The following is a 24,277-nucleotide window of genomic DNA, read 5'->3' as shown; positions in this document are numbered from 1 at the left end:
AAAAAATAAGGAAAACTTTTTAAATACGATTTATAAACATTATTTATGTTTGACACACTCAAACATATTTTTAATAAAAAACTATGAGCATTTCACAAGAAAGAAGTGTTTATTACTGTATTTATTTTATTATTACAGAGTATCTTCCGAATAATTTTTATTGAAAGATATTGAATATGTTAACATCTTTTCTCTCTTTAAGACATTGAAATTATAACCACTTAATTATATTTGTGACTTCTAATCACTCACATCAACCCAAATTGAAAACTATACTTTTGAAATACAAAAGAGAGATGCAAACAGGAGAGTAGACTTTATGATCGTTAGAATTCATTTGCTTACAAGAATATTTTGTATTACTTTATAAAATGTAGGAATGAAATTAGTACTTATTTTAAACATGAAGAAAATAAAATTTTAATAAATAATTTGAAGACAAAAACATATTTAAATTGAAATAAAAGAATATGAATTTCTTTTATCAGTAACTTTAATTATCAAAAGTAAATATCGATTACAAATAATAAGTGAATATTAATTATAAGTAATAAAAAAATCACTATATTGAAATACTAAGGGTTTTTGCATGATTATTTTAAAAATTATACTTCTATTCTTTAATTTTGTTCTTTAAATAAAGTATATTGAACGAAGTAAAAAAATGTAAGATTTTAGATTTTGGTTCATACCTAAATTTATTTTCTTTTTTATGTTTTGGTTTCTTTTTGAACCAAAATCTATTATTATATTATTCTTTTAAGAAAAAACTATTGTTTTAATTTTTTTTCCATCTTCACATATTTCACATCCTTAAACCACTATCATGTTCCCCACCAATAAACACAGTCACCGTCACATTTCTCACTCCCACACTAAATAAAAGACATTAAAAAATACTTATATTAAGAAAAAAAATTATAAAATAGAAAAAAAAACAGAAACAAGAAAACTGCTTTTGAAATGGAAAGAAAATAAAGACTCATAATGATAATGTGATGACACACTTCAAGTTAGCTCTAAGGAAGGAAAAGAAAAAATGTAAGGAAGTTACAGCGTCGTTCGTATTAGACGACAAAGAAGGAAATATAATAACTCTTGCAATAGAAAAGTTATGCAAATGAAAAAACTTTGATGAAAATATAATTTTAATTTTAAGACATGCATATGCTTAATTATTTAAAAAACTAAAACCTATAATTGTAAAAAACTTTCAAAAATATTATTACATTTTTGAAAGACTTAATTTTTCACCAAAAACATATTAAGTGATTTTGAAAACGTTTTTGGACCAATGAGATGCATTGTTAAGATTGTAATGTTGGCATTGCTACCAATAAATGTGATAGTGTCATGAAGGGAAGAGAAGTGGTTCATTTGCATTATGATTATAATGCAATACTTAATGAAAAGAAGATTATGGTTATATGATAAAGTTTTTAGTTGAATATTAAGGCATAATTTTAGTTGGCTATCATTAATGCAACCGACGAATGATACATATATACACATAAAGCAATATTAATGTTATGAATACGTTTTGTGGAATTATGAACTTTAATTAGAACCTCACTTGCATTCATTGGACCTTTTAGTAATGTTCATTTTTTTAGGGTTTTTCAACAGCTGCCAACACGAGAATCAGACTCAAATACTCAAAAGAAAAATAATTAAGAGAAAAAGAAAGTTAGAGTGATGATGCCCGTGGAATCTAAGGTATGAAGTAATTACATACAAAACTGCTTTATCACGAAAATGAAGAGAAAAAAAAAACAGATAAAAGAAAGAGTCATAATTAAGTTTTAATCTTTTTCTAAACCTATGTATTTTTTAATAAAATTTTATTAACTTTTCTATTTAGTGGATAGTAAAAAATTTTAATTGAGTTTCTCTTGTTTAAGTTTTTCGTTATTTTGATGATATAACTTTTATTTTGTTTTGTTATCTTACTTTCATGTTTTTATTTATTGAAAAAAATGTGAGATTTAATTAGTTGTTTTGGTCACAAAATTTTATATTTTTAGAGACGAAAAAAGCAAAATATCGAGAAAAAATAAACAGAATTTTTTATATTAATTTTAAATATAACAGAATTTAAAATAGTATAAATTTAATTAAAAACTTGAGTAATTAATAAACAGAAAAATTTCAATAAAAAACTCAATTAAAAGTACATAAATTTATGAATGATTTTAAATTTAATTAATCCGATAATTAAATATAATTTTACTCATTCTGATTCACTTAAAGGTTTAAATATTTTTTATTTTTATAAATTTAACTATTTTTTAGTACTTGCAACAGATATTGGTAATTCTAAATACTTAACATTTCATAATCATTCCTTTCATCCCTTGATACTAGTTATAGAGTTAGTTTAATATTAAAAACAAAAAAAAAGAATTAATATAGTTAAGAATAAAAAAAAATGGTAAATAGATTGTAATAAAAACACAAATTGTAATTATTTGTGATAATGTTATTGAGTAAATAATCAATTTTCCGTGATATAAATCAGTAATTATTTGGTTTCGAAATTATACAACTTTTATCTAGTTGATCTTTAAATATTATAACTTAATAATAAAATAATTTCAAAAAACATAACAAAAAGACATAATCTTTACCGTGTTTATATATGTAAGAATATAAATAAAATTTCCATTCATACAAGTTATATTGACTGAACATTTTCTTTATTTCTTCCAAAGCGTCATATTTTAAAATATTTACATTTTTATTAACTACTTTTTTGAAAAATTCAAAGAATTATTAATTACTATTTTATTCTTTATATTTTATCCTCCAATAATATTTAATTATTTTATACATGTAATATTATGATGGATAAGTAAAATTTAAGATATATAATTTATTAGTGTAAACAATTATTATATAATATATATAATAATTAGACACTGATTGGCAAATCCTATGTGGCACTATTGGCATGCGTAGTTTCTGGCGTTCGCACGAACATTTCATAAAATTATTATTATTTTTTGTTTTCGTACACCTAAGAGGAAAAGAGTTATTTTTAATTTACCATAAAAATAAAATGCTTGCGTTTTCGCATCGGAGTAAGAACAACACACTAAAATTTGCATATTTTTTCCTGTTTAACTTAAATGAAGAAAAAAAAGTGATAGCCACTTAAATTCTATAAAAAAAATTTACAACACTTTTTTTTGTGCATATATTTTTTTTATTACTATGGCATATAATAAATATTAAGTAAGAGAAAGACAGACACAAAAGGGTATTATTTTTACAAAATGTTATTTAAACTTTGGTATGGATAAAATTTCTTTAAATGACAAATATTAGATAGAATAAAGTTATTTATTTGAATAATTGACAGAATTATATACTGAGCCTGGTGATTGATTAAATTGAAAGAGTTGATTTGATGAAAGTAATTAATTAGTGAATTTACATTAATTTTAAGTAATAAGAAAATGTCTGAAGGAGAATGAATGTATAAAGCTTTAAATTCGTTTTTCACAATGATTTGGAGTTGCTAACGTTATAAACAATTTTTGTTCAGACCTCACTCACTCCTTTGCAACTCTCAATCTCAGTTTTCACTTCATCGTTTTGTGATTCTCTCTCTCTCTCTGTAATGGCGGCACGCTTTCAATCTGCGGCTGTAAGTTTTTTTTTTTTTTTATTCTCTCTCTGTAAACACTGAAGAATTTGTAATGATACTATTGGGCTCTTGTTTTTGAGGCCACTGTTCTTGCTTCTGCTGCATTAGCAATCTGGGACCGTTTTTTTTTTCAGTACCCTCTCCAACCAAAGTTCAAAAACCTTTTTTTTTAAGGAAGCCATTGTTGTTTTATAGTCTTGCTTGTGGTAGATCTGAAGCTGTGAGGCCAAACTCTGTTCTTTCATTTCCTTCTTGTGCTTAAATTGCAAGTCTGGAATAGTTTATGCTCTGGTCGATTTGGTTGCTTTCGACAGTTTTCAGGAATTGAAACACTTGCAAGCTTTATTTTTTTTTCTTTCCAGTTTTCAATCTGTATTTGCTGTTGTGATTTGGTGCTCATTCTGCTAAGTTCCTAATTTCTAATTCTTCTTCATCGTATGTTCGTGCCCAAGAGGATATTTGCACTGAAAATTAAGAATTTTTTTTTGGCTTTTTCAATCTGGGAAGTCTATGCAAGATCTTGTAAACCATTGAAGGGGCAAAACTGAAAGTGCCATTGTCGTTTCAAGTTATCATGTCTTGGATAAGTTTGTTGGATTTTTCCTTTTGCTATAATTTGACGACATGGTTTGAATTTTAGTTTACTAACAAAAGAGAGGGGTTAGCTTGGTTGACTTGTAAGACTAATAGGTGAAGTTAAATTGTATGCTAAATTTGTTCTGCAATCAACTAAATTTCTTGTAAGAAGGAAACTTCTGCTTATTAATTTATTCAATAAAAGTAGGTGTTAAATTATGAGGAAAGGGAGAAGAAATGGTTAGACCTTATTAACAGGGGATTTAGTGTGAATTTTCATGTTCAGATGGAAGCTAGTAGTTGAAACCTTAGCATCTTTTATGTGTTTCACGTTATTTGTTTCCTTCATAATGCAATGTATCCCCAAAGACTGTAAATGTTTGGTGGATTCAGGTACCATGCTGTTGTTCCCAATAGGGAAAGATGAAATTGAAGTCTAAGAAAGGATGGAAGTCCGTTGTGGCTGTTCATTTGAAAGGAAAATCATCAACCCGTTTTTCTTTATTTCGCAAAGTGAATTCAGGTGGCTATGGACAGGGGAAAACACCAGTTTATCTGAATGTTTATGACTTGACACCCGTGAATGGTTATGTGTACTGGGCTGGTCTTGGTATATATCACTCTGGTGTAGAAGGTGCAGTTTAAAGCGTTGATGTTGAATTTTGATTCTGAAATGTATTATTTCTAGATTTCGTCCCTCTTGGTTTGTCTCTAAATGTAGGTAAAAACACTTACATTATCTGATAAATTTGACTTACCTGCACTTTACAGTTCATGGTGTAGAATATGCATTTGGAGCTCATGACTACCCAACAAGTGGTGTTTTTGAGGTTGAGCCTCGACAATGCCCTGGCTTCAAATTCAGGAAGTCAATACTCATAGGAACCACAACTTTGGATTCTACTCGGGTCAGGGAGTTCATGGAACGCCAGTCAGCAAACTACAATGGTGACACATATCACTTGATTGTTAAGAATTGCAACCACTTCTGCAAAGACATCTGTTACAAGCTGACTGGGAAATCCATTCCAACATGGGTAAATCGATTGGCCAGGCTAGGTATTTTCATTCAGATGCTGCTTCACTTTTGTTTTGGTAAAGTCAAAGTGTAGTATGTGATTGTGTGTTGTTGTTGATTGGTTGTGACAGGTTCAATTTGCAATTGCATACTCCCTGAAGCACTGAGGATTTCTGGTGTGGGGCATGATCCTAATTATGAGGCTGAAGACAATGAAAAGAGAAGGCTTCGAAGTGGCTTGAACTGCTTGTCCTCAATCTCCATGCGTCAGAAGCACCTCTCCACTTCTTCACTGTTTCTACAGTCACCATTAAGAGGCTGCTTGTCATCGTCATGGCCCTCCTGGGAATTGAGAAAATCCATTAACCGTTCCTTGAAGGAACGATAACTCAAACTTTGAGAATTCTATCAATCTTGGTTATGTTAGTCTTCTGTAAGTAGTATTTCTGTTTCGCCACTTGTAACTTCATTTTCTTTTCCTGTCTTTTCCCATAAACCTCTCCTGCTTTTTTTATTAATGGTGGTGCTACATCTGCCATTCATATGTTCATTTTCTCAATTTGAAACTAAGAACGATCCTTTCCAAGATGCCCCGAAACTTGTACTCTTTTTTCTTTTTTAATTTATTTATACATTATCATGTAATAATGTGCACCACAAGTTCAAGATCATTTGAAAAACACGTGTGCATAATTTGAGTTCAATAGTTTAACATAAATCCTCAATAAATAAGTTATCGTTAGTTTTAATATAACCACTGTAAGTGAACGAATTAACTAAGATAAGGTGTTTGTGGTTATTTTTTTTACAGACTGCTTTGTCATGATTTTACAAATGTTAGTATACGCAATGCGCCATGCACTTTTTCCAAACGATATACCACCTATATATAAAAAGGGAACATTTGAACAACGTAGTGCAACATTTTACATATTTACAATGAAATTTAAACGTATGAAAAAATCAATGTAAATATTTTTACATATTTACGATCTTCTCTGCACCCCTAATTCCTGTACCGAGCTCAAGCACTATAGCCCAGTACTGGATTTCCTAAACTAGCTTTTCCTTCCTTAACACATACAACCATAACAGCTAATACACTGACCATGAAGCCATGTTAGCATTGGGAAAACAAACCTGTAGGAACATAAAACAAATAATTAAGATCCAAGTTGCATGGCCTTTCTAAAAGAGTATCCCTCACGTGTTACTAAATTTTAATACAATTAAGTGATCTAACAAGATGATTCTCAAGAAAAATAACTTGGACATTGTTCTGATTCTACGCACTAGGGTGTAAATTTTCCTTTTTTTGCAATCTGATCTACCCTTTATATACACCCCACTGTATTTCACAGGAATAGGAAATTGATTGTCTGATTCACACTTTTCTGCTCTTTACTCTTTCTGATATCCATTTTGCAATTCTACATTTATGTTAATTTTCTTAAGAGTTAATGTTTGAAAGAGAAGTCATAAAATAATTAAAAACTATAGACTCGTAAAAGTAGTAGTACCCCCACTACCATATTCACAATCATAGCTTGAATGCACTATAAAAACATTAACTCTTGCGTTGACGCTTCAGAAGCACAGAAGCAGTTCACTCACAAGCAATTAATTTAAAATCGCTGCTGACCTTTCATTATTTACAATCAAGTTACAAAAGAACATATTAGCATTGAAAATATAAATATAAATACCCCTCAAATTCATTTGCAGATACTCAAAATATGTTTTTGTTTGGATGAAGAAAGAAAACACGAATAATATTAATTTTCTTCAGTCTGGCTAAAAATTATGAAAACAAAATAATCATTTATAGAAACAAAAAATCAAACTTTTCTTTCCTTCTATTTTTCATGGATTAAAATTTAAGAGTTTTTCCTTTTTCCTTCCCCTTATTTTTCTCCACTCTAGCAAACATAGGGCAAGTGTCAATGAGACTACTGACCTAGTGGAAATAAATAACATTTGAGATTGCGGCCATGAAATTATCAATTGTTGATGCAAAACACTATTTACCGTTGAGGGCTGCATGATACATTCGTTTTTCAGCTAAACCAATATCTGAAAGTATCAAATTTCCCTGCAAGCAAAAACATATAAACAATATGAATCTCGTATCCACTACCAGCTTCCGATTAAACAATACAAAGTCCATTTTACTCCCCTTCTATCTATAAGTAACCACTGCATAGTGAATGCATAACATTGGATGAAGTAAATTTGCAGGAATGGATTTGGAAATAAAGAATGCAAAGAGGAATGGAGATTTTTATTTTAATCAACTGGTGAAGTGAAAATTAAAAGGAACATAAATAGATATTATACCTAACTGTTATAATTTAATCTGTACCAAAAAGTTGGTGCCCCTACCAAAATAACTACTATCATTCAATCTTGTATACATTTTTCAAAATAAGATGTACGAAAGTATTCCTACTTTACAACATTATTACACTACAATTACTCAAAATATCAGGTAATACAATTGATAATAACATTTCATTCGCTGTGTTCCAAGCCCTGTTTACACGCACTGCTTTATTCACTCACTTTCAATAATGAACTCACCCCAACAATGTATAAAGAGGTCACACAGACAAATGTCAAACAAAAAAAATACGGATCACTCAATCATCATGTACAAACTATAGTTTCTAAGAATTGGAACGCAAGATCAACATGATAAAAGCTTTCAATTTTGATGAAGTAACCAAAATCATTTTCTAAAGAATGATTGAGCGGCATTAGCCTGAAATACTCCATTGGTGTCAGTTTAATAGTTTACATATGCACACACAAAGACTCAACAGTGTATGTGAAGGGTGGTGATTGAAAGAGTCGTATGAGCCAGAGAAATGAGGTATAAGGCAATATAGTTGGTAGGTTTTCTTTCAACCGTCACGACTCACTCATAGATTATTCACTGCAGGAGGGGAAAGAGGAGTGAGGAAGGTGTGTATTTTGTTAGGGAAAATGATTATGAGCAGAGAAGGCTATGGGAAATCGGGCAGTCAATGAGAAAGGAATTGGGTCATTTGGGCATGAAGGATATAAGACCCGTCCAAGACCATGCATTGTCTACCATATCCATCTTTTCTTTTCATTTATGTTATCATGTTTCTGTTTCCGTGAATGACAAAGGTCTTCCTCTGTTGTAAGGAGTTAATCTCAAAGAAATTCAAATTATATCTCTCAAACGAATTTGGATTCTCAGTTACATAAACATCGATTCCATCTAATAGAATAAAGTCCTGTTAGGATGTAATTTTTCATGTTATGCATTTAAATTATTTTAAGGGAGTTAGATACCTCGCTTGCCATCAACCTTCTAACATTATTAGCATATAGTTTGGGATCATCCTGCTCCTGCTGCGAGGGATAGTAAGTAGGCAACTGAATCACCTCCATATAATTTACAAACTGACAGAGAATAAAAATCACATGACGTACCTGCCAAAAACATATGTATATCAAACTTTTAAGAATGCAAGATAGAGATAGGGGAATCATTCAAAAATAAATAACCGGCTAGATTCAATGAAAGACATTATTAGCTCAGTATTAGCAATGTGAAGAAAACATTAATTTTAAAAGAAAAAATGATTGCAGACAAGAACATTTTGTTTCTCCTAGTCGGTTAGCACAACATCTTGAAGTTTAATTTAAAGCACAAGAGCTGGTCTCTATTGGACCTGAATGAACTAATTATATTACATAAGTAGAAAACAGTTTAAACAAATAATTTAGTGAAAACAGGAAAGTCTAATAATATTCAAATGCTTACGCCAGATATGGATTCCCAGGCAGGGCTAAATCTCTGGTAACGATAAGTTAAAATTACAGGAAGTACTGGTGCTTTTGCTAAAAAACCGCCAGTCTTGAACGGAAGGAGAAATTCCCCATTTGTGGTTGTACCTTCTGCAGAATATACAATACAATTAATTAAATGATTATAAGTACACACAAAGACATGTATGAACAATTAAGATTGTCCTGGTCAATTGTAATAGTTACTGATAAACGCAAACTTATTATATACCAGGAATTATACATTGAGTGCAAAGTTTAATATTGGCTACAATATAACATATGAAACTGACAAAATATTAAAATTAATAAAAGTATACCACTAAAGAAATATGTAAGGTATAGATATAAAGAGCTATATTTTAATACAAAAAATGAGAGATAAATGGTCTTTGGGTTCAACAAAGAAAGAAGTTAAATGTTGAAAACATGGCCAAAACACTTTTGAACAATAAATTAACATAAACTTCCACCTACATTAACAGGGTTAGAGCATGGATGCCACATTCAATTGATTACGTATGTGTGTGACCGGAGAAATTATTTTCAATAAAAACAATATACAAGACCCATAATGAAAATAAGTTTCAAGCAAAAATGACATTTATAACTAACAAAATCAACAGAGGATCATTTTTAACCCTCCACCCTCCTGCCCAAAAAAAGAAAACATAAAATTAAGATGATAACCTGGGAATAACATCATTGTTGGAGCAGATGGATTTTGGTGAGCTTCCCGAATTCTCTCAGTGACAACAGCTACAGCAAGAAAGGTCAAAGTTCAATTTTACCAGACATTTAACAGACCTAAATATGTCATAGTTGCAACACTAGAATTTATATTTAAACAAAGCATTAAGAACTAAGATTCCCGTTTGACTTGTTAATCACATGAATACGCAGAATCGGAAGACAATTGGGACACCCCTACACAAGCCAAACAGCCACAATATATCCAGAAGCCTAGAGAGAAATTCAAAATCTACACCAAGCAACCAATTAAAATTAAGCATAATAAAAAATTACTTAATTTTGATATACTGTTACTATACAAGAATTATGATGTCAGTAAACCACATATGACGCCACCTAAAAAAGAATGAAGAAACTTTTTTATATATAAATGAAACCTTACACATTAATACGATTTAGAACTTTATCGTGTATAATCAGTATGAAGTGCTTTACTTGATCAAATCAAGTCATAAGTGTTCTACAGCAGAAAAGGAACACCTTTACAACATCTGAATTTTTAAATAGCACAATGATTATTCTTTCACATTCCTGGAACAGCAAATAGTTAAATAATTTAATTTCAACATTTAAAAAATAACTATTTGTCTTCACATGTTTTAATTTAAAAATAATTTAATGAAGGATTGAGACAAACAGAAAAGTTAGGTAACAAACTTCAAGCGTCGCCGGTTTTCTACGGCAGGGATGTTCATACGAATTTAAACAGTTTCCATTTTTCATCTCACCAATTTCAGGAACTTGCTATCTTCCCATACGAATATCAGTTTATCTACCCAAATTACTTCCAGTCATCATACATTTTCAAAACCATCTATTAACAGGTTCATCCTTTTGGCTAAAATAGAGTTCTAACACATGATATATTCAAGATAATCCAGTTGGAGGTTCTTGAATCAAAATTCATCAATCTCTGAGCAAGTATAGGCCAAAGTACAAAATTCAAGATCAAATACCTCAAAAAATACGAAAGAACCAAAATAGTGGAAGAAATATGTTTTCTTCAATAATTTAAAAATTCAAAATCAAATGATTCAACGCAATTTTCATGTCATAAAGTATCAAGTGAAGAATCACACAAAAGGGAAAGAAGGGCAAGGATGGGATTTACATCATTGAAATTGCGCACATTTTAATAATTATAACAAAGTACATACACACCTGAAACACCCTTAAAGTCCGATGACTTTGATTCCCGTTGAACCAGGACGCAACCAAGGCACTTACTGTTACAACTCGCACAACATACAATCATATGTAAGCACAGGATTCTGAAAAGTCTATGAAAAAGGGATACTGAATATTTAAGCAGATAAAATGTAACATTATATGTCACTGAGAAAAATAAAGAGGGAAGCACCCAAGGATCTAAAGATGAAGAAATTGATACATGACACGGACCTGATGAGACCAAGAAGAGGAAGTTTAGCCACTGATCTCTTCATCGATGAGATCCAAGATTGAAATAAATGATTTGAAATTTAGAAAAGAAACGTCAGTTACAAAACTATATGCCAACAATGAAACATGCGCTTAAGATAACGGGAAGGGAAGAAGGACATGCCACATCACAAACCTTAGCAACAAAACTCGGGAACGAGGCATACATGTGATACAAAATATCCAAATATGACACATGATTAGATATTATAACACCGGGTCTTGTGTCTTCGGACTGAGCATTGTTTTCCTTCGTACATTAAAAAAGACAGAAGAAACAAAGTAAGTAGAAAGAATTCCCAAACGGAGAAACAGCTTCTCGTTAGTTACATTGGAAACAAAAAGGTATAGAAAATCAGATAATGAACAACTTCCAATCCAGGTATGTGTGTGTTCGAATGAGCGCTTGCAAAATTAGTACTCATTGATTTTGATTAAAATTGGTTTTGAAGTGAAGAAATTAAATTAGTGTTCTGGATGTTTTTATTTTAAAAGAAAGTTACTAGTAAATTTCAGTATAAAGCTTTCTATTCAATACAAAAACTATCCAAGTTTGTTTCAACTGGATCTTGAATCAATTTCACAATCTGAAACCAAACATGTGAACATTGTTATCTAAAATTACGCTGAAAATGATCTTGGAAAATTAACATGAATCCAACATGCACTTCGTTCCTGTTTGAAACAATTATGAGTGTGTGCACTGAAACAAGAAACCACATCAAAATGTTAAAAAAAAACGTGGAAGTTACGCTTTTTTTCTTCAATCTGAACAAAGTTCGACATAACTGACGTTTATTTCAACCAGACAAAAGACTTGTTTCTCAGTATTGTGAATTGGAAAATTTGTTTCTCCGATCGACAAGTTTCAAACTGCAATCCAAACACTTCTCTAGACGTGCATCATGCGGGGATATAGATGTGCATCCAAACGGGCTATTGATAAAGTATTTCCACCTTTTTAATTGATAGTAACGAGATACAAGAAAACGAGTAACATCACGGATGCAGTTATCATCAATCTATATCTGGAAAGAGATTATCAAAGCAGAACAGTTTTGCTGCGATTTAGCAAGCACCTGCTCGTTGGTGGTGGTAGAATCTTCAACGTGAGCCGGTGGAATCCGATACGTGTGTGTTATCCAATAAAACCCGAACACGAAGAGCATGAGCCTGGAGAGGGCTCTTCCACTCTGCACAATGACGATCCTCCTCCACCCTACAATGTGCGCGTAATCCTCCTGATGCTCCTCCACGCGATTCGGGACAGAGCACATCGTGCAAACCCTACAAATAAAGTAATAGAGCAACAGGATGGTGGTTACCGCCACCACCCTCACCGGAACCAGCGTCACAAACGCCACACCAAGCAGCACCTTCTCCCGCGTCGGTAACTCACCGCGTCCCATGGAACCGTAAACATCGTGCCGCACGAACGCAGCGAATTTCTTCTCGAGCTCGCCGGAGGAGTCGGCGGCGGAAGGCTTGAGGAGAGGACGCCCGTCATTGTTCGGGTCGGGTTGTTTCGGCGGTTTCGGATTGAGGTCTTGGAGTTCGGACTCCATTGATGAGAGTTGGAACGTTAATCATGTGAACGGTTTTCCATCTGATTTTTGGATTTTTTGGGAGAAAGGAAACGGAAATCGTTTTCTTCTTCTGCAGAAACCGGAGAAGACGAAGGCTTCAAGAAGAAAAGAAATAAGTTTTTCTTTTTTCTCTTTATTGTTCGAAAACGAAAAGAAGAACGGAAGACAATTGTGAGCCAATAATTTAAATAAATAATATTAATATCAAATAACAGTTTTTAAAACTACTACAATAAAAATAACCGTTTTCATATGAAAAAAAAAACAGTTATTAAAATATAGTAGAAAAAAGAACAAAATTGTGAAAAATTTGTAAAAAAAAAAACATGTATCTCAATGTACATTATTATTATTTCACTTTTTATTTTAATTAAAAAATGTAATGTAAAAATATTTTTCTCAGCTGTAATTTTCAAGTAAGCGGAATTCTTGTAATAACATTTTAGATTTAAAAGTTATATAAATATGATGGAAAAGAAAAGGGTTAAATATATTTTTAGTCCCTAAATTATTGGTCGTTTTTTGTTTTCGTCCCTCTTTTAAAATAAGGTATAATTTGGTTCTCATTCTTTTCGAAACTCTAGTTTTAGTTCTGGAAACTTTGGTTCTAGTCCTCGAAAACTAACTTCGAAAACTACCACATTTCTAATGGTGTTAGTTTTCGAGGACTAAAACTAAAATTTTGAAAAGAATGAAGACCAAATTGTACATTATTTTGAAAGAGGAAAGAGGAACGAAAACCAGAAACCACAAATAGTTGAGGGACTAAAAACATATTTAACCCAAAAAAAATATATGGTAAAATTAATCTGATAAATAGAATATTATATAAACGTGAAATCATTAATTAATTGTCTTAAAATTTTGAATAAAAAATAATGTTAATTTTTAATATAATTGGACTCGTATAATAATGAAATTAGAAATTTGTAAATAATTTGTGAAATGGCATTTAACATGAATAAGCATTTTCACAGTTTCCTAAAGATAATTTGCATGCCATATTGAGGTGTCATAGTCATCAACAACATGGGAGCATGAGCATATGAAGGGGATACAAAAAAAGAATACCTCTGCAACAGCATGGCAAGTACAATTTTCATTTCAAAGACAGCTAAATTTTGTCCCACACAATAGTTAGGACCTAATCCAAAGGGAAGATATGGAGCTAAATGCTTCCTAGGCTCTGCAAATCTCATAGGATTGAATTCAAGAGCATCTTCTCCCCAAAACTCAGTATCATGATGAGCCGAAGTGATAGACAAATAGAGTTGTGTACCAGCTGGAATATCAATCTTCCCCAACTTAACTCTTCTGCTTGCTTCCCTCACCAATGCCCCTGGATTTGGGTACAGTCTTAGTGTTTCTTGAAGTATCAAGTTAACCTATTCAGCCAAAAACTCAACCAATATCACTATTTTCAGAGATACAATATTTATTGTTCAAAATTAAACATATTTATTGTTCAAAATTAAAAAATTTTAAGATTAGTTTTTGAATTAAACATGTTTATAGTCTTTAAATTTCAATATCAAAATGAAATATGTAGTTATCCTAAACTTTTCATATATTTTTGTATTCAAATTTTAAAAATAAATAAATGTGATTAGTTATTTTATTTTAAAATTCTTTTTATATGTTAAAAAAGGAAATTTGAGTTGAAACATGTTAAATAATATAAACTGTGTAAATCTCTAAAATATCATTTAACATATCAAATAAATTTAATGATTTAGAATCAAACTTTATCACAATTTAAAATAAAGATGAATTTCAATTTTTCGTCGGAATTTAGAAAACAAAATCATACTTAATCCTTGCTTATTTAATTACATAATCTCATTCATAATTACCTTATTTTTTCAATAATTTTAATCGACAATAAAAATGAATTAGGTATACACTTACAAGTTTGAGTTCACTTAATGTTTCTGAAGTTGGGAGAGAATTGGGTCCAAGAACATTCAACACCTCTTCACGTGCCTTGCTTTGCCATTCTTGATTTAACCCTAAAAGGAAGAGTGCCCAGCTTAATGAAGTGGCACTTGTTTCCTTTCCAGCCATGTAAAAATTCTTGCAATCATCCACTATTTCATCCAACCTTAACTTATGTGTCTCGTTGTTGATGAATTTGTGAGAAGACATCAACAGAGAAAGCAAGTTTTCTGAATCATGTTCTGCTTTTTGATTCTCCTCAATCAGTACCTTAATTGCTTCGTATGTTTTCTTCTCCAACCTCTTTCTTTCTCTGTTCTTCTTGGTTGGTAGAAATCTGCATGCATAAATTAGTATTGTTGCTATTAAGGAACACAATCACACAAGGTTGTGTTTTTCATATATATGTACCTGAATCCATGAATATAAACACTTCTGATGGCTAAAGAGATCAAATGATAATGTTCTTCTAGTAACTCAAAAATCCCCTTCCCTTCTTCATAGTTACTTCCAAAAGCAACTTTGGATATAATATCAGATGTAAGATCATGCAGATCTTTACACACTTCAATCTCAAATTCATCACTGCCTCTGTTCTTATCTTCCCACTTGTAAAACATTGTTTTTGTGCAATCAGTGATTTCAGGAACCCATAACTGCATAAATATATACACAAATCTAACTTAGTTAAAGAATTTAGGAATTCTAACACTTTCTCATATACACTGCACTGTATACATATCGAACATGGGACTAGACAATAATGAATAGTTTGATAATAGTTTAGGTAAAATAATATGTTCAACAAACAATAAATATAATTACAATAGATTTTAACCTAGCTCTAATACTATATTAAGAATTAAGTTTTAAATCTAATTCAACTCCACAAACTTAATTTATAAAGTGAAATTCATATGAATTAAATTAACTTTATTTCTAGTTAATGTAGAACTTGTAATAATCCTCGACCAAAATCTTAAAAGATGATAAATTTATAATTTTTTTCTTTATATTTATATTTTTTTTCCTTTGAAATAGATAAATTTTTGAATTTAGACTCACGTTTAAATTTTAGATAAAAAAAAAATCATTATACAAAATTATATTATGATAATAAAAATGTGATTAAGCTAAACTGATGATGCAATAATTGAAAGGATTACCTTAACACGTTCTATTTTAAAAGCCTGGTTAGCGATTGCTCTATGCACAGCCCATCTCTCTCCTTTCAACACCAAAATCCCTTCTCCAAAGAACTGTTTCACCGACGGGTTCGGATCTATCCTCTCAAACCATTCACCCGTTTTCAAAAGAATCTCTTTGAGCATATCCGGGTCGGATAGTACCAGTCTGGGCTTCGACCCGTGCCAGTACAAAACAGTTTTCCCATACATGCGTGACCACATGTGATAGAATGGACACACGCGCTCCAAGATGTCGTGGCACAAAGCCATCGGCTTGGATTGAACCTCCCTGTACATGCGGTGGATCTCATCTGTGTTTCCTTTGATCAGACGATAAGGAGGTCCCGTGATGCCTTGCAGACGAAAGTGACGTGCAATGATCCATGGAACCCAAATGATAGAATATGCAACTCTTACTACAAACACTGTAAGAAGAAGAAGAACGAAAACAAGTAGAAGATGATGCATGATTAGGGTTGCAAGCTAGATTAATGAGGATTGATATAAGGTTTTTTAAGGTTGTTTATATATAAAACAAGACATGAGAAGAAGCATGTTTGTGTCTATGTTTTTTTATTATGGTTGCATCTTGCATTGGTATGATTAGCCCCATATATGAAATGTTGAACTCTGGTGAAACCAAGTAATTATTGGTTTGCTTTCGATAATTTAATAACAAAAATAAGAGTTAAGGTACATGTCACATGAAATACGACCTAGATTAATGGAAAGTAGTAAAAGATAAAGGATGATGATGATGTAACCAGTGACGTACATGTCACTTTGATATTATTGTATTAAATTAGCTTTTTTACTATATATCAAGATTAATTCATTTTAAATATTTTAAAAGTAAGAATATATATGTTGATAAGAAAAAGAAAGAGAAAGAGCTGCGGATACTTTAATTTGGATGTTTGATATGTATTTGTATATAATACTTTAGTATATTTTATTATACTGAACGGCTTAATCTATAAAGTAGTTTATAATTAATTATTTATAAATTGAAGCAAACTTTTCAATGTTAAAAGATATCTAAACTTTATAGATTTATGTTAAAAAAAATATTAATATTTTTTAAAATTTTATAATGGAGCATAAAAATGTTATCAAATAATAGATTTGTTTTTCTTTTCTAATTTTGAAAAAAAAAAATTGCCAGGAGTCTAAATGATCTTTCAATGTGTTCAAAATGTTCCTTCAATTTGTATAATACTAATAAATTTGTATAGTAGATAAATTCTAGTTTGTTTCCATTTGAATGATATCAACATGTCAATAAAAATAAATTTTTAAGAGAAAAATTGTAAGGAATAAAACAATGTTTTATGTTAAAAAAAATAAATAGAGAGAATTTGAGTAAAAAACTTGATAAAATTTACACATATATGTGTGCATATGGGAAATTACATATCACTCAACATTATTTTGAATTACAATAATTCAATAAATTATCTATACCTATGGGAAGAGATTTCCATTTTCATAGTCTATATTTATTTTTTAAATAATTATTTTACTAATTTTACGGTTTCTTTAAATTTAACTGTTTTTTTTTTCAGTTTAACCGATTTTTTAAACTTAATTTTTTTTAATTATAAAACTATTTATAAAATAAATAAAACTTATTTACAAAAAATTTATAAAAATATTTATATTTAATTTATAATAATAATAATTAATTTATTTTTTATTATCATACAACACTTTTTCGATAATACAAAATTCAAACTAATAATAAACTTGTTCTAAGTAGATAGATATAACTCAACATACTTGATTTTATACTAATATGGCACAAAACTAAGCAAATGTGATTGGTTTTGTACTGATGAATGGTCGCTTCTGCATCATTTTGGCCATTTGGTGTCAGAATTAATCCCTAAACCAAATGATAGAACAAAAGTTCATACAGTAAGTAGAAATTATTACATAATTCAAAATAGTTTGATTTTAGTTAATCTTCATATGACATATAATTTACATTCTTCCGTTTATGATACCACATATGGTTAAAAGCTAATCTACAACTTCAGATATAGTAGGTAACAATTGTTATGGTTTCTGATCTCTTCTTTTCAAATGGTCACAAACTTCTGCAGATTTCTTTTGCAGTCATGTTTTCTACTTCATCTCTAACATGAAAAAAGGAAATCTATAATGTTTATTCGAGTCTTATTCTACCCATGAGTTGACTAATTTACTTCATTACAACTTTTTTTTCTTTAATTTCAAAAATATAATAAACTTTCTTTTGATTAAAATCAAAATAATAAGAAACAAATTTGGTCAAACCAACTTCTGTATCTTAAAATAGTCTTGGGACTTTACATTTCTGTTCATGGACTTCTCAAGAAATGTAGAACTCAGAATACGTGGAATCCAGATTTTCTGGTAGATTTGTTGTGTTGTCCTCCGTTAAACATTAAAAATACGTTGATATTTATATGTTAAAATATCTTTTTAACATATTTGAAAACATTAAAATCAGACATAACAGAGAAACAACACAGAAAAACCAAACACAGAGAATCCAAATTGGAACATGTTGAAGTAAAAAAGATGAGCAAGTTTCTCAATATAATTTATTTCCCTCTTTTGTGCAACAACTTGAAAGTTAAAAAGGCAGAAAACCAAATAGCAAAGTGATGCTGAAGGATATGATAAGATGTAAAAACTAAGGTAAGGAAAGTTGAAACTGGTTAGAAAAAAGCTCATGCAATTAACTCTGCCACTCAACTGCGCTCATTTACAACTTGGTTTGATACAAACATGCCATCTCTTCTCTTGGGAAAACCCGGAGGATCCATGGTGGTGGCCCTATATTTCAGCTCAGAGGCTCCACGAAAATCTGGATCAACCGAGGCTGGTCTAGCATTGTGATCTGTGGAAGCACCAAGTCTATAGGAACTTGCAGCAGCAGCAGCAGCAGCAGAAGCAGCACCAGGATACCTTGAAGGAGAGCCATACCTTCTTGGAGGAGCTCTGAGAGCTCCACCTCTAAGATCCATGACTTCAGTGGTTCTTGAGCTAGAATCTCCAAAAGATCTGTCTGCAGATGAAGATGCCAAAGGTGCATTGGTGGTGGCTGAAGTGGAAGTGAAAGGGTCATCTGGTCCCCATGATGTAAGTGCTTCCTTCTTCTTGGCGAAAAAGTGCCAAGCACCAAACAAGAAAAGTACAAAGAACAACACAGGACTAGTCCATAGCATGGTGTTGAATTCCCCTTTGAAGATAGGTAGATTAGAATGATACATTCCAACATAGCCTCCTCCAAGTCCAACAATAACAAGTTTTTCCCGGTCAGTGCCTATCAAAGGTATCACTTTTGTTTCAGCATCCAAACCCGGGATTGGACTATTCAAGAATGATGATCTGAGCTCATCAAGACTTGGAGAAAAAACAAGCCTGGGCACACCAACTCTCACATAGTGTGGAGATGAAACATTGTACACATAAACCTTCTCCGGGTTAACAATCAGCAGATACCCTTTGATTGCCTGCAGAGCAAGAGGCTCATCCATGTCAAACTTTTTCTTGTATCTGACCCTGCATTTGAAGTTCATCACATCTCCAAGCAACAACACATAAATCATTTCCCCATCTGAGGTAAAGCCATAAGCTTTGGAACGCTCCATGGCATCAAAAACGTATGTTCTGGCAACAGAATGGTTCAACCCTTCACACTCAGATTCCCTGATTTTCATACCTCTTAGATCCAATGAACCTGCCCCAGTTTCTGTCAAGAACATAAGCCTTTGCTTTAAGAAAGCCAGTGGCCTACTAGAAGCCATGACAGAACCATACAAGGAACCGTTTTCCTTAAAAACCTTGATCTTCCCACTTGTATCAGCAGACAGAATGTACTTCATTCTTCCCACATAATGAACTTCCAAGAGAGTCACACGCCTACCTTCTTCACGGTTTTCAGGTGACACAAACTTACCAACATTCTCCATGAAAAGAGAACTATAATCCTCTCCACCAGACCCTCCCTCCCAAACCCTGTGCAACAAAATTTCCCCGTTTTCATGACCAGTTACTACAAAACTCTCATTCTTATAAACCGAAGTATACGAAACCATTGCAGTAACAGAGGACTCCACCGAGGTATCAAACTCAACCAACACATCTCCATTCCTCAAGAATACATACACTCTACCCCTCTCATCACTAACTGCCACATACTTACTCAACCCCTCGTGATCCCTAAAAGGCAAAACATTTATACAAGTGACCTCAGAATCCAACTTCACAGCAGATGCAAACTGGAACCTCTCAGACCAAAAGGGTGTGTACTTTGTTACAGACATTCCCTTTGCTCTCTCCCCATCACGGATTTTTCCCTCAAATTCCCCATCTTCAACTCGCTTACTGCTTGATATTGTACCACCGTCACCGTCATCACCACCCTTTCCTTGAGCTGACCTGCCCTTTTCTTGAGCCGGGTCAGGTAGCTTTGATTCTAATCTTGCAACTAAATCACTGAGATTTCTCACTAATTCCTCAAGTTTATCCAAAAAAACTTGCTGATTCAAATAATTAGTTGTTTGGGGCGGTTCAGGAACAGGTTCCTGACATGAATCGGGGTCCAGCTTCGATTCTACTGAACATGATTCGTGGTCTGAAGGGGTGCTGGAAACATGAAGAGAAGAGGAAAATAAGAGCAAAAGGAAGATAAAAAACTTGCCTTTTTCCAAGGACGCCATTGATTTTGAGGAAGAAAATTGAAGGGTGTGTCGGAAGTTGATGGATCTGGTAATAGGAAATTTAGCAAATATCCATGTAAGATACAGGACAGTGTATTGACTGGGGTTGAATTAGGGCTAACATGTGAATGAAGTAACAGAAAACAAGACAAAAAACTAAATTGAGATGAGTTCAATTGTTCTGTAACTGAGGATATGTGATCTGGTCAGATAGCTTTGTTTGGACTATATCTACATCAGATAATCCTTAGATATTAACTAATTAAAGCTCTACGTTAATTCTCTTACAAAAATTTATAATCCCACATTTTTTTTAAGGTAAAAAATTATTTTTTTATTATAGAAGTATCTTCATGTTCTGTACATTTTAAAATAAATATTATAAATATGCCCTACTCTTCTACGTGGATGTTTTTCTAAACTCATAATAAGTGGTGAATACCTATACCATTTTCATGCATATATATATATATATATATATATATATATATATATATATATATATATATATATATATAGAAATGATGAGGATATAACGTTCTATTTTGGAAATTATATATAATAAACTTAACAATTTTTATAGAAACTAATTAAAAATTATATTTGTTATAACATCTTGTTTATTGTCGGATTAAAAGGTAAATTATATAATAAATAATCATGTCACCAAGTTTGGTACATAATTCAAGATTCACTGTTGGTGAAGGTACAATTATAACAATCAGATTCAAAATTTATATTTGAAAGTTTTGTTATACACATAGAAATATCATGTCACTTAGCCTTTCTTTCTACTTAAAATACAACTCAACGACAAATAAAGACGTGAATTTTTATTGTTTGATTTTGTTTATTTGCGATGATAGAAAAGTGGGAAAATGGATTAAGAAAGTAGTTTATTGAGAGATTTAAGTGAGTTTATATTGAGTAAAAAATAAAAATGTTGTTATACGAAGATGAATCATTCATAAACTCGTGATATTAAGGTTTTAGGTTGAGACGATGTCAATATCTTATATATGCATTAATTTATCTTATTAGTATTATATTTCTTGGGTGATTCTTTTTTAAAATACATTTTTGTAGTATCAGAATCAAAGGTTCGTTTTGATAACTGGTTCGAACGAGTCTTTATATCAAAAGTCTTCCTAGTGAAGAGTCAGACAAACGTGTCTCTTTATATAAATTACAGTACAAATAAGGGAAAGCTTGAGAGAAAGTGTCAATACGAAGGAGGAACTCACACTTTAATGAAAAATTGTTAGAAAATTCGAGTGTGGAGTTTAAATCCATGTTAAGTGAAAAATGAGAAAGATGATAACCATATAAGAATAAATACCCATAGACTAAGGATGAGCAACAAGTGCAAACTTGACTACATCTTCCTAAATCGTTCATGCATAGTTTCAAATAAAAGTGGATAAATTAAAACGAGTAAAATAAATTTAAATACTAGGATATACTTATGAGAAAAAATATTTGTGGATACTCTACTCATGTTGGTATGTCTAGAATGATTGAAAAACTTTTAAAAGTTACCTAGTTTCATTTTAAGCATATATTAAGATGTGTTTTGATTGAAAAGTGAATTTGAAACCGCAAAAGTGAATATATTTAAAAGGAAAAAACACATGGTTGGGATTAAGAAAAAGATTATAAAAAGTGAAAGAATTTGAAATAAAAATTTATAGAAGTTAATGAGTAATGTGATAAATTTAATAGATTAAAAAATGTTTTAATTGATATTAATGAAATATTTGTTATTATTTATATTTATATTACTGTTATTTATAATTATTTTATATTATTAATGTATTTTTTATTATTTATTTTAATATTATTATTATTATTTGATTTATTATATTTTATTTGATTTTAATCAATTAAATTTATTTTTAATAATTCTGAAAAAAATTTCAATATATGTTAATAAAATATACTTTCCCTGCAACTCATGGCATGTGATAGGAGAAAAACAATTTCTTGTTTTTCCTGATGTGGTGTTTTTATTAGTTTCATCACAGTCAATCTCTTACCATGTTTCAATCGTTAGAAACAAATTCGGCATTATTCTGGCATCTGTTAAATCAGACCACCAACTCATTAGTATATAAAAGTTACTTGCATCATTTAATTTATTAACTATGAATAATAAATTTCTAATTCAATGAAATCAAATCAATATTGACAATACATAATTTCATCTTCTCTTCACGTGCTAATTTTAATGTCACAAATAAATAATAATTAAATATAGACAAAGACTTAATTATTATTTATTATTATTAAGGTCACCAGTAGTTAGATGCATACCATCTTCCAAAATATCAATATATCCATTAAGCTAAATTTTATCCAAATTTTCGGATTATCTCTTAGACATTTATATAATAAAAATATTTATAAAATAAATAGACATTTTGTAATGATATGAGATGTGAAGTTTATGCTATTGTTTTCATACCGGCATTAATTAGAAGATAAAACTTTACTCGCTCCACAATTTAAAGGAGAAGAAAAAAAAAGTTCTTAATTCGATTTCCAACAATATAAAAGGTTTATGAACAAAACAAGTTTATCTAAATGTATTTATAAAATAAGAATTATCTCATGAATAGTTATGAAATTATAAAGTATGAATGTGGTTATTGTTTAGCTGTCGTTTATCCTGATATTCTGTGATTACTCATTCTCACGTAAAGAGGAGTAACTCGTGTGTGAGAATGGCAAGAGGTCCTAGTCCATAAGGGTAACTTGAGCGAGGTATGACGGACTAACCCCGGTGGCGACTGTTGAGGGCATCCCAGTTACTACACCATCCGGGTGCACAAACGTCGTAGCTACATAATTCATACATGCGTGTATGATCACCCTGTAGGTGTGAGCAGAGTGCGAAGAGGATTCTCTGGAACAAGTGCTAAGCAAGGAGTCTTCAACCCCTTAGGATGGCACCATTTTAATTTTATTTCTTGTAACTGTTCTATGAACAAAACAAGTTTATCTAAATGTATTTAGTGTATAGCAAACATGATTTTATGAGCAACAAAAATATAAGAAAATATTACATGTTGTTTAAGGTGTATATGATTAGGAAATATTCTCTTCAATAAAATAAATAATATGCAATCCAAGCTGTTGTATAAATGGTCATATTTGAAAATATTTTCATAATTTTGCACTCTGATCTATTCAAGAAAAGTTATTTACATTTATTATCATTCCTTCTAATCCTTAACTAATGTCTTGTTCTCTTGAGTGGATTTGAAGAGTAAATTTGAGAAGATTTGAAGATAAATTTTTTTGTCGTTTATTTGAGTCAATTTGGAGGTAAATGAAAATAGATTTGAAAGTAAATTTTTTTAATTTGTCACGTCAATAAAATTCTATACTAATTCTCACAAACTTTACTTCTAAATTCACTCTCATTTACCTTCAAATTCACTCAAATAAACAACAAAAAAATTTATCTTCAAATCCACTCAAAAGATCAAGGCCTTAAGTAAAAAAAGGCGTTACCACAAAAATGTTTCATTGCATCCATGAACAATGTCTTATAAAGCTATAACTACAGTTTGAGTTCCACAATCATGTTCAACCACTCC

General features: G+C 31.0%; 4 protein-coding genes across 5 annotated transcripts; 1 reads left to right on the top strand and 3 right to left on the bottom strand.

Moving 5' to 3' along the window:
* The first annotated feature begins 3,490 nt into the window (after positions 1-3,490).
* LOC124844437 (PPPDE putative thiol peptidase family protein) lies at positions 3,491-5,831 on the top strand. The gene is made up of 4 exons (XM_047321385.2): positions 3,491-3,649; positions 4,619-4,859; positions 4,997-5,284; positions 5,375-5,831. The coding sequence occupies exons 2-4, from the start codon at positions 4,649-4,651 to the stop codon at positions 5,629-5,631; spliced, it is 756 nt and encodes a 251-aa protein (XP_047177341.1). The 5' UTR covers positions 3,491-3,649; positions 4,619-4,648; the 3' UTR covers positions 5,632-5,831.
* Positions 5,832-6,131: 300 nt separating this feature from the next.
* LOC124844436 (lysophospholipid acyltransferase LPEAT1-like) lies at positions 6,132-12,994 on the bottom strand. Of its 2 annotated transcripts, none has more exons than XR_007029366.2 (9): positions 12,335-12,994; positions 11,392-11,505; positions 11,217-11,254; positions 10,977-11,041; positions 9,753-9,821; positions 9,040-9,173; positions 8,565-8,705; positions 7,201-7,335; positions 6,132-6,383 (listed from the first exon to the last, which is right to left on the bottom strand). XR_007029366.2 is itself a non-coding variant. In XM_047321383.2 (9 exons), the coding sequence occupies exons 1-9, from the start codon at positions 12,818-12,820 to the stop codon at positions 6,364-6,366; spliced, it is 1,131 nt and encodes a 376-aa protein (XP_047177339.1). In that variant the 5' UTR covers positions 12,821-12,994; the 3' UTR covers positions 6,132-6,363. The 2 variants fall into 2 exon arrangements, 1 of the variants encoding a protein (XP_047177339.1); XM_047321383.2 differs by having other exon boundaries at positions 7,272-7,335.
* A 793-nt stretch (positions 12,995-13,787) lies between these two features.
* LOC124844434 (cytochrome P450 734A1-like) lies at positions 13,788-16,559 on the bottom strand. The gene is made up of 4 exons (XM_047321380.2): positions 15,943-16,559; positions 15,188-15,432; positions 14,750-15,113; positions 13,788-14,226 (listed from the first exon to the last, which is right to left on the bottom strand). The coding sequence occupies exons 1-4, from the start codon at positions 16,429-16,431 to the stop codon at positions 13,813-13,815; spliced, it is 1,512 nt and encodes a 503-aa protein (XP_047177336.1). The 5' UTR covers positions 16,432-16,559; the 3' UTR covers positions 13,788-13,812.
* Positions 16,560-18,514: 1,955 nt separating this feature from the next.
* On the bottom strand, positions 18,515-20,878 carry LOC124844438 (putative membrane protein At1g75140). The gene has a single exon (XM_047321386.2). It carries the CDS (start codon positions 20,673-20,675, stop codon positions 18,702-18,704), a length of 1,974 nt encoding a protein of 657 aa, XP_047177342.1. The 5' UTR covers positions 20,676-20,878; the 3' UTR covers positions 18,515-18,701.
* Between the last annotated feature and the right edge of the window lie 3,399 nt (positions 20,879-24,277).

The sequence above is a fragment of the Vigna umbellata genome, chromosome 1, assembly GCF_029865625.1.
Source record: "Vigna umbellata cultivar VRB3 chromosome 1, Vumbellata_1.0, whole genome shotgun sequence".
NCBI classification, from domain to species: domain Eukaryota; kingdom Viridiplantae; phylum Streptophyta; class Magnoliopsida; order Fabales; family Fabaceae; genus Vigna; species Vigna umbellata.
Note: the sequence above shows the minus strand (reverse complement) of the source record. Positions and strands in the feature narration are given on the sequence as shown.

Coding starts and splice junctions, on each gene's coding strand:
- LOC124844434 (XM_047321380.2), bottom strand. CDS start 16,431: ATGCATCATCTTCTACTTGTTTTCGTTCTTCTTCTTCTTACAGTGTTT. Junction 15,433..15,942: donor TTAAAATAGAACGTGTTAAG/GTAATCCTTTCA, acceptor ATATTTATGCAG/TTATGGGTTCCTGAAATCAC. Junction 14,227..14,749: donor CATTAAGTGAACTCAAACTT/GTAAGTGTATAC, acceptor TTGGCTGAATAG/GTTAACTTGATACTTCAAGA.
- LOC124844436 (XM_047321383.2), bottom strand. CDS start 12,820: ATGGAGTCCGAACTCCAAGACCTCAATCCGAAACCGCCGAAACAACCC. Junction 8,706..9,039: donor CCTGGGAATCCATATCTGGC/GTAAGCATTTGA, acceptor TGTTTTTGGCAG/GTACGTCATGTGATTTTTAT. Junction 7,336..8,564: donor GAAGGTTGATGGCAAGCGAG/GTATCTAACTCC, acceptor TTTTGCTTGCAG/GGAAATTTGATACTTTCAGA.
- LOC124844437 (XM_047321385.2), top strand. CDS start 4,649: ATGAAATTGAAGTCTAAGAAAGGATGGAAGTCCGTTGTGGCTGTTCAT. Junction 4,860..4,996: donor ATATCACTCTGGTGTAGAAG/GTGCAGTTTAAA, acceptor TGCACTTTACAG/TTCATGGTGTAGAATATGCA. Junction 5,285..5,374: donor AAATCGATTGGCCAGGCTAG/GTATTTTCATTC, acceptor TGGTTGTGACAG/GTTCAATTTGCAATTGCATA.
- LOC124844438 (XM_047321386.2), bottom strand. CDS start 20,675: ATGGCGTCCTTGGAAAAAGGCAAGTTTTTTATCTTCCTTTTGCTCTTA.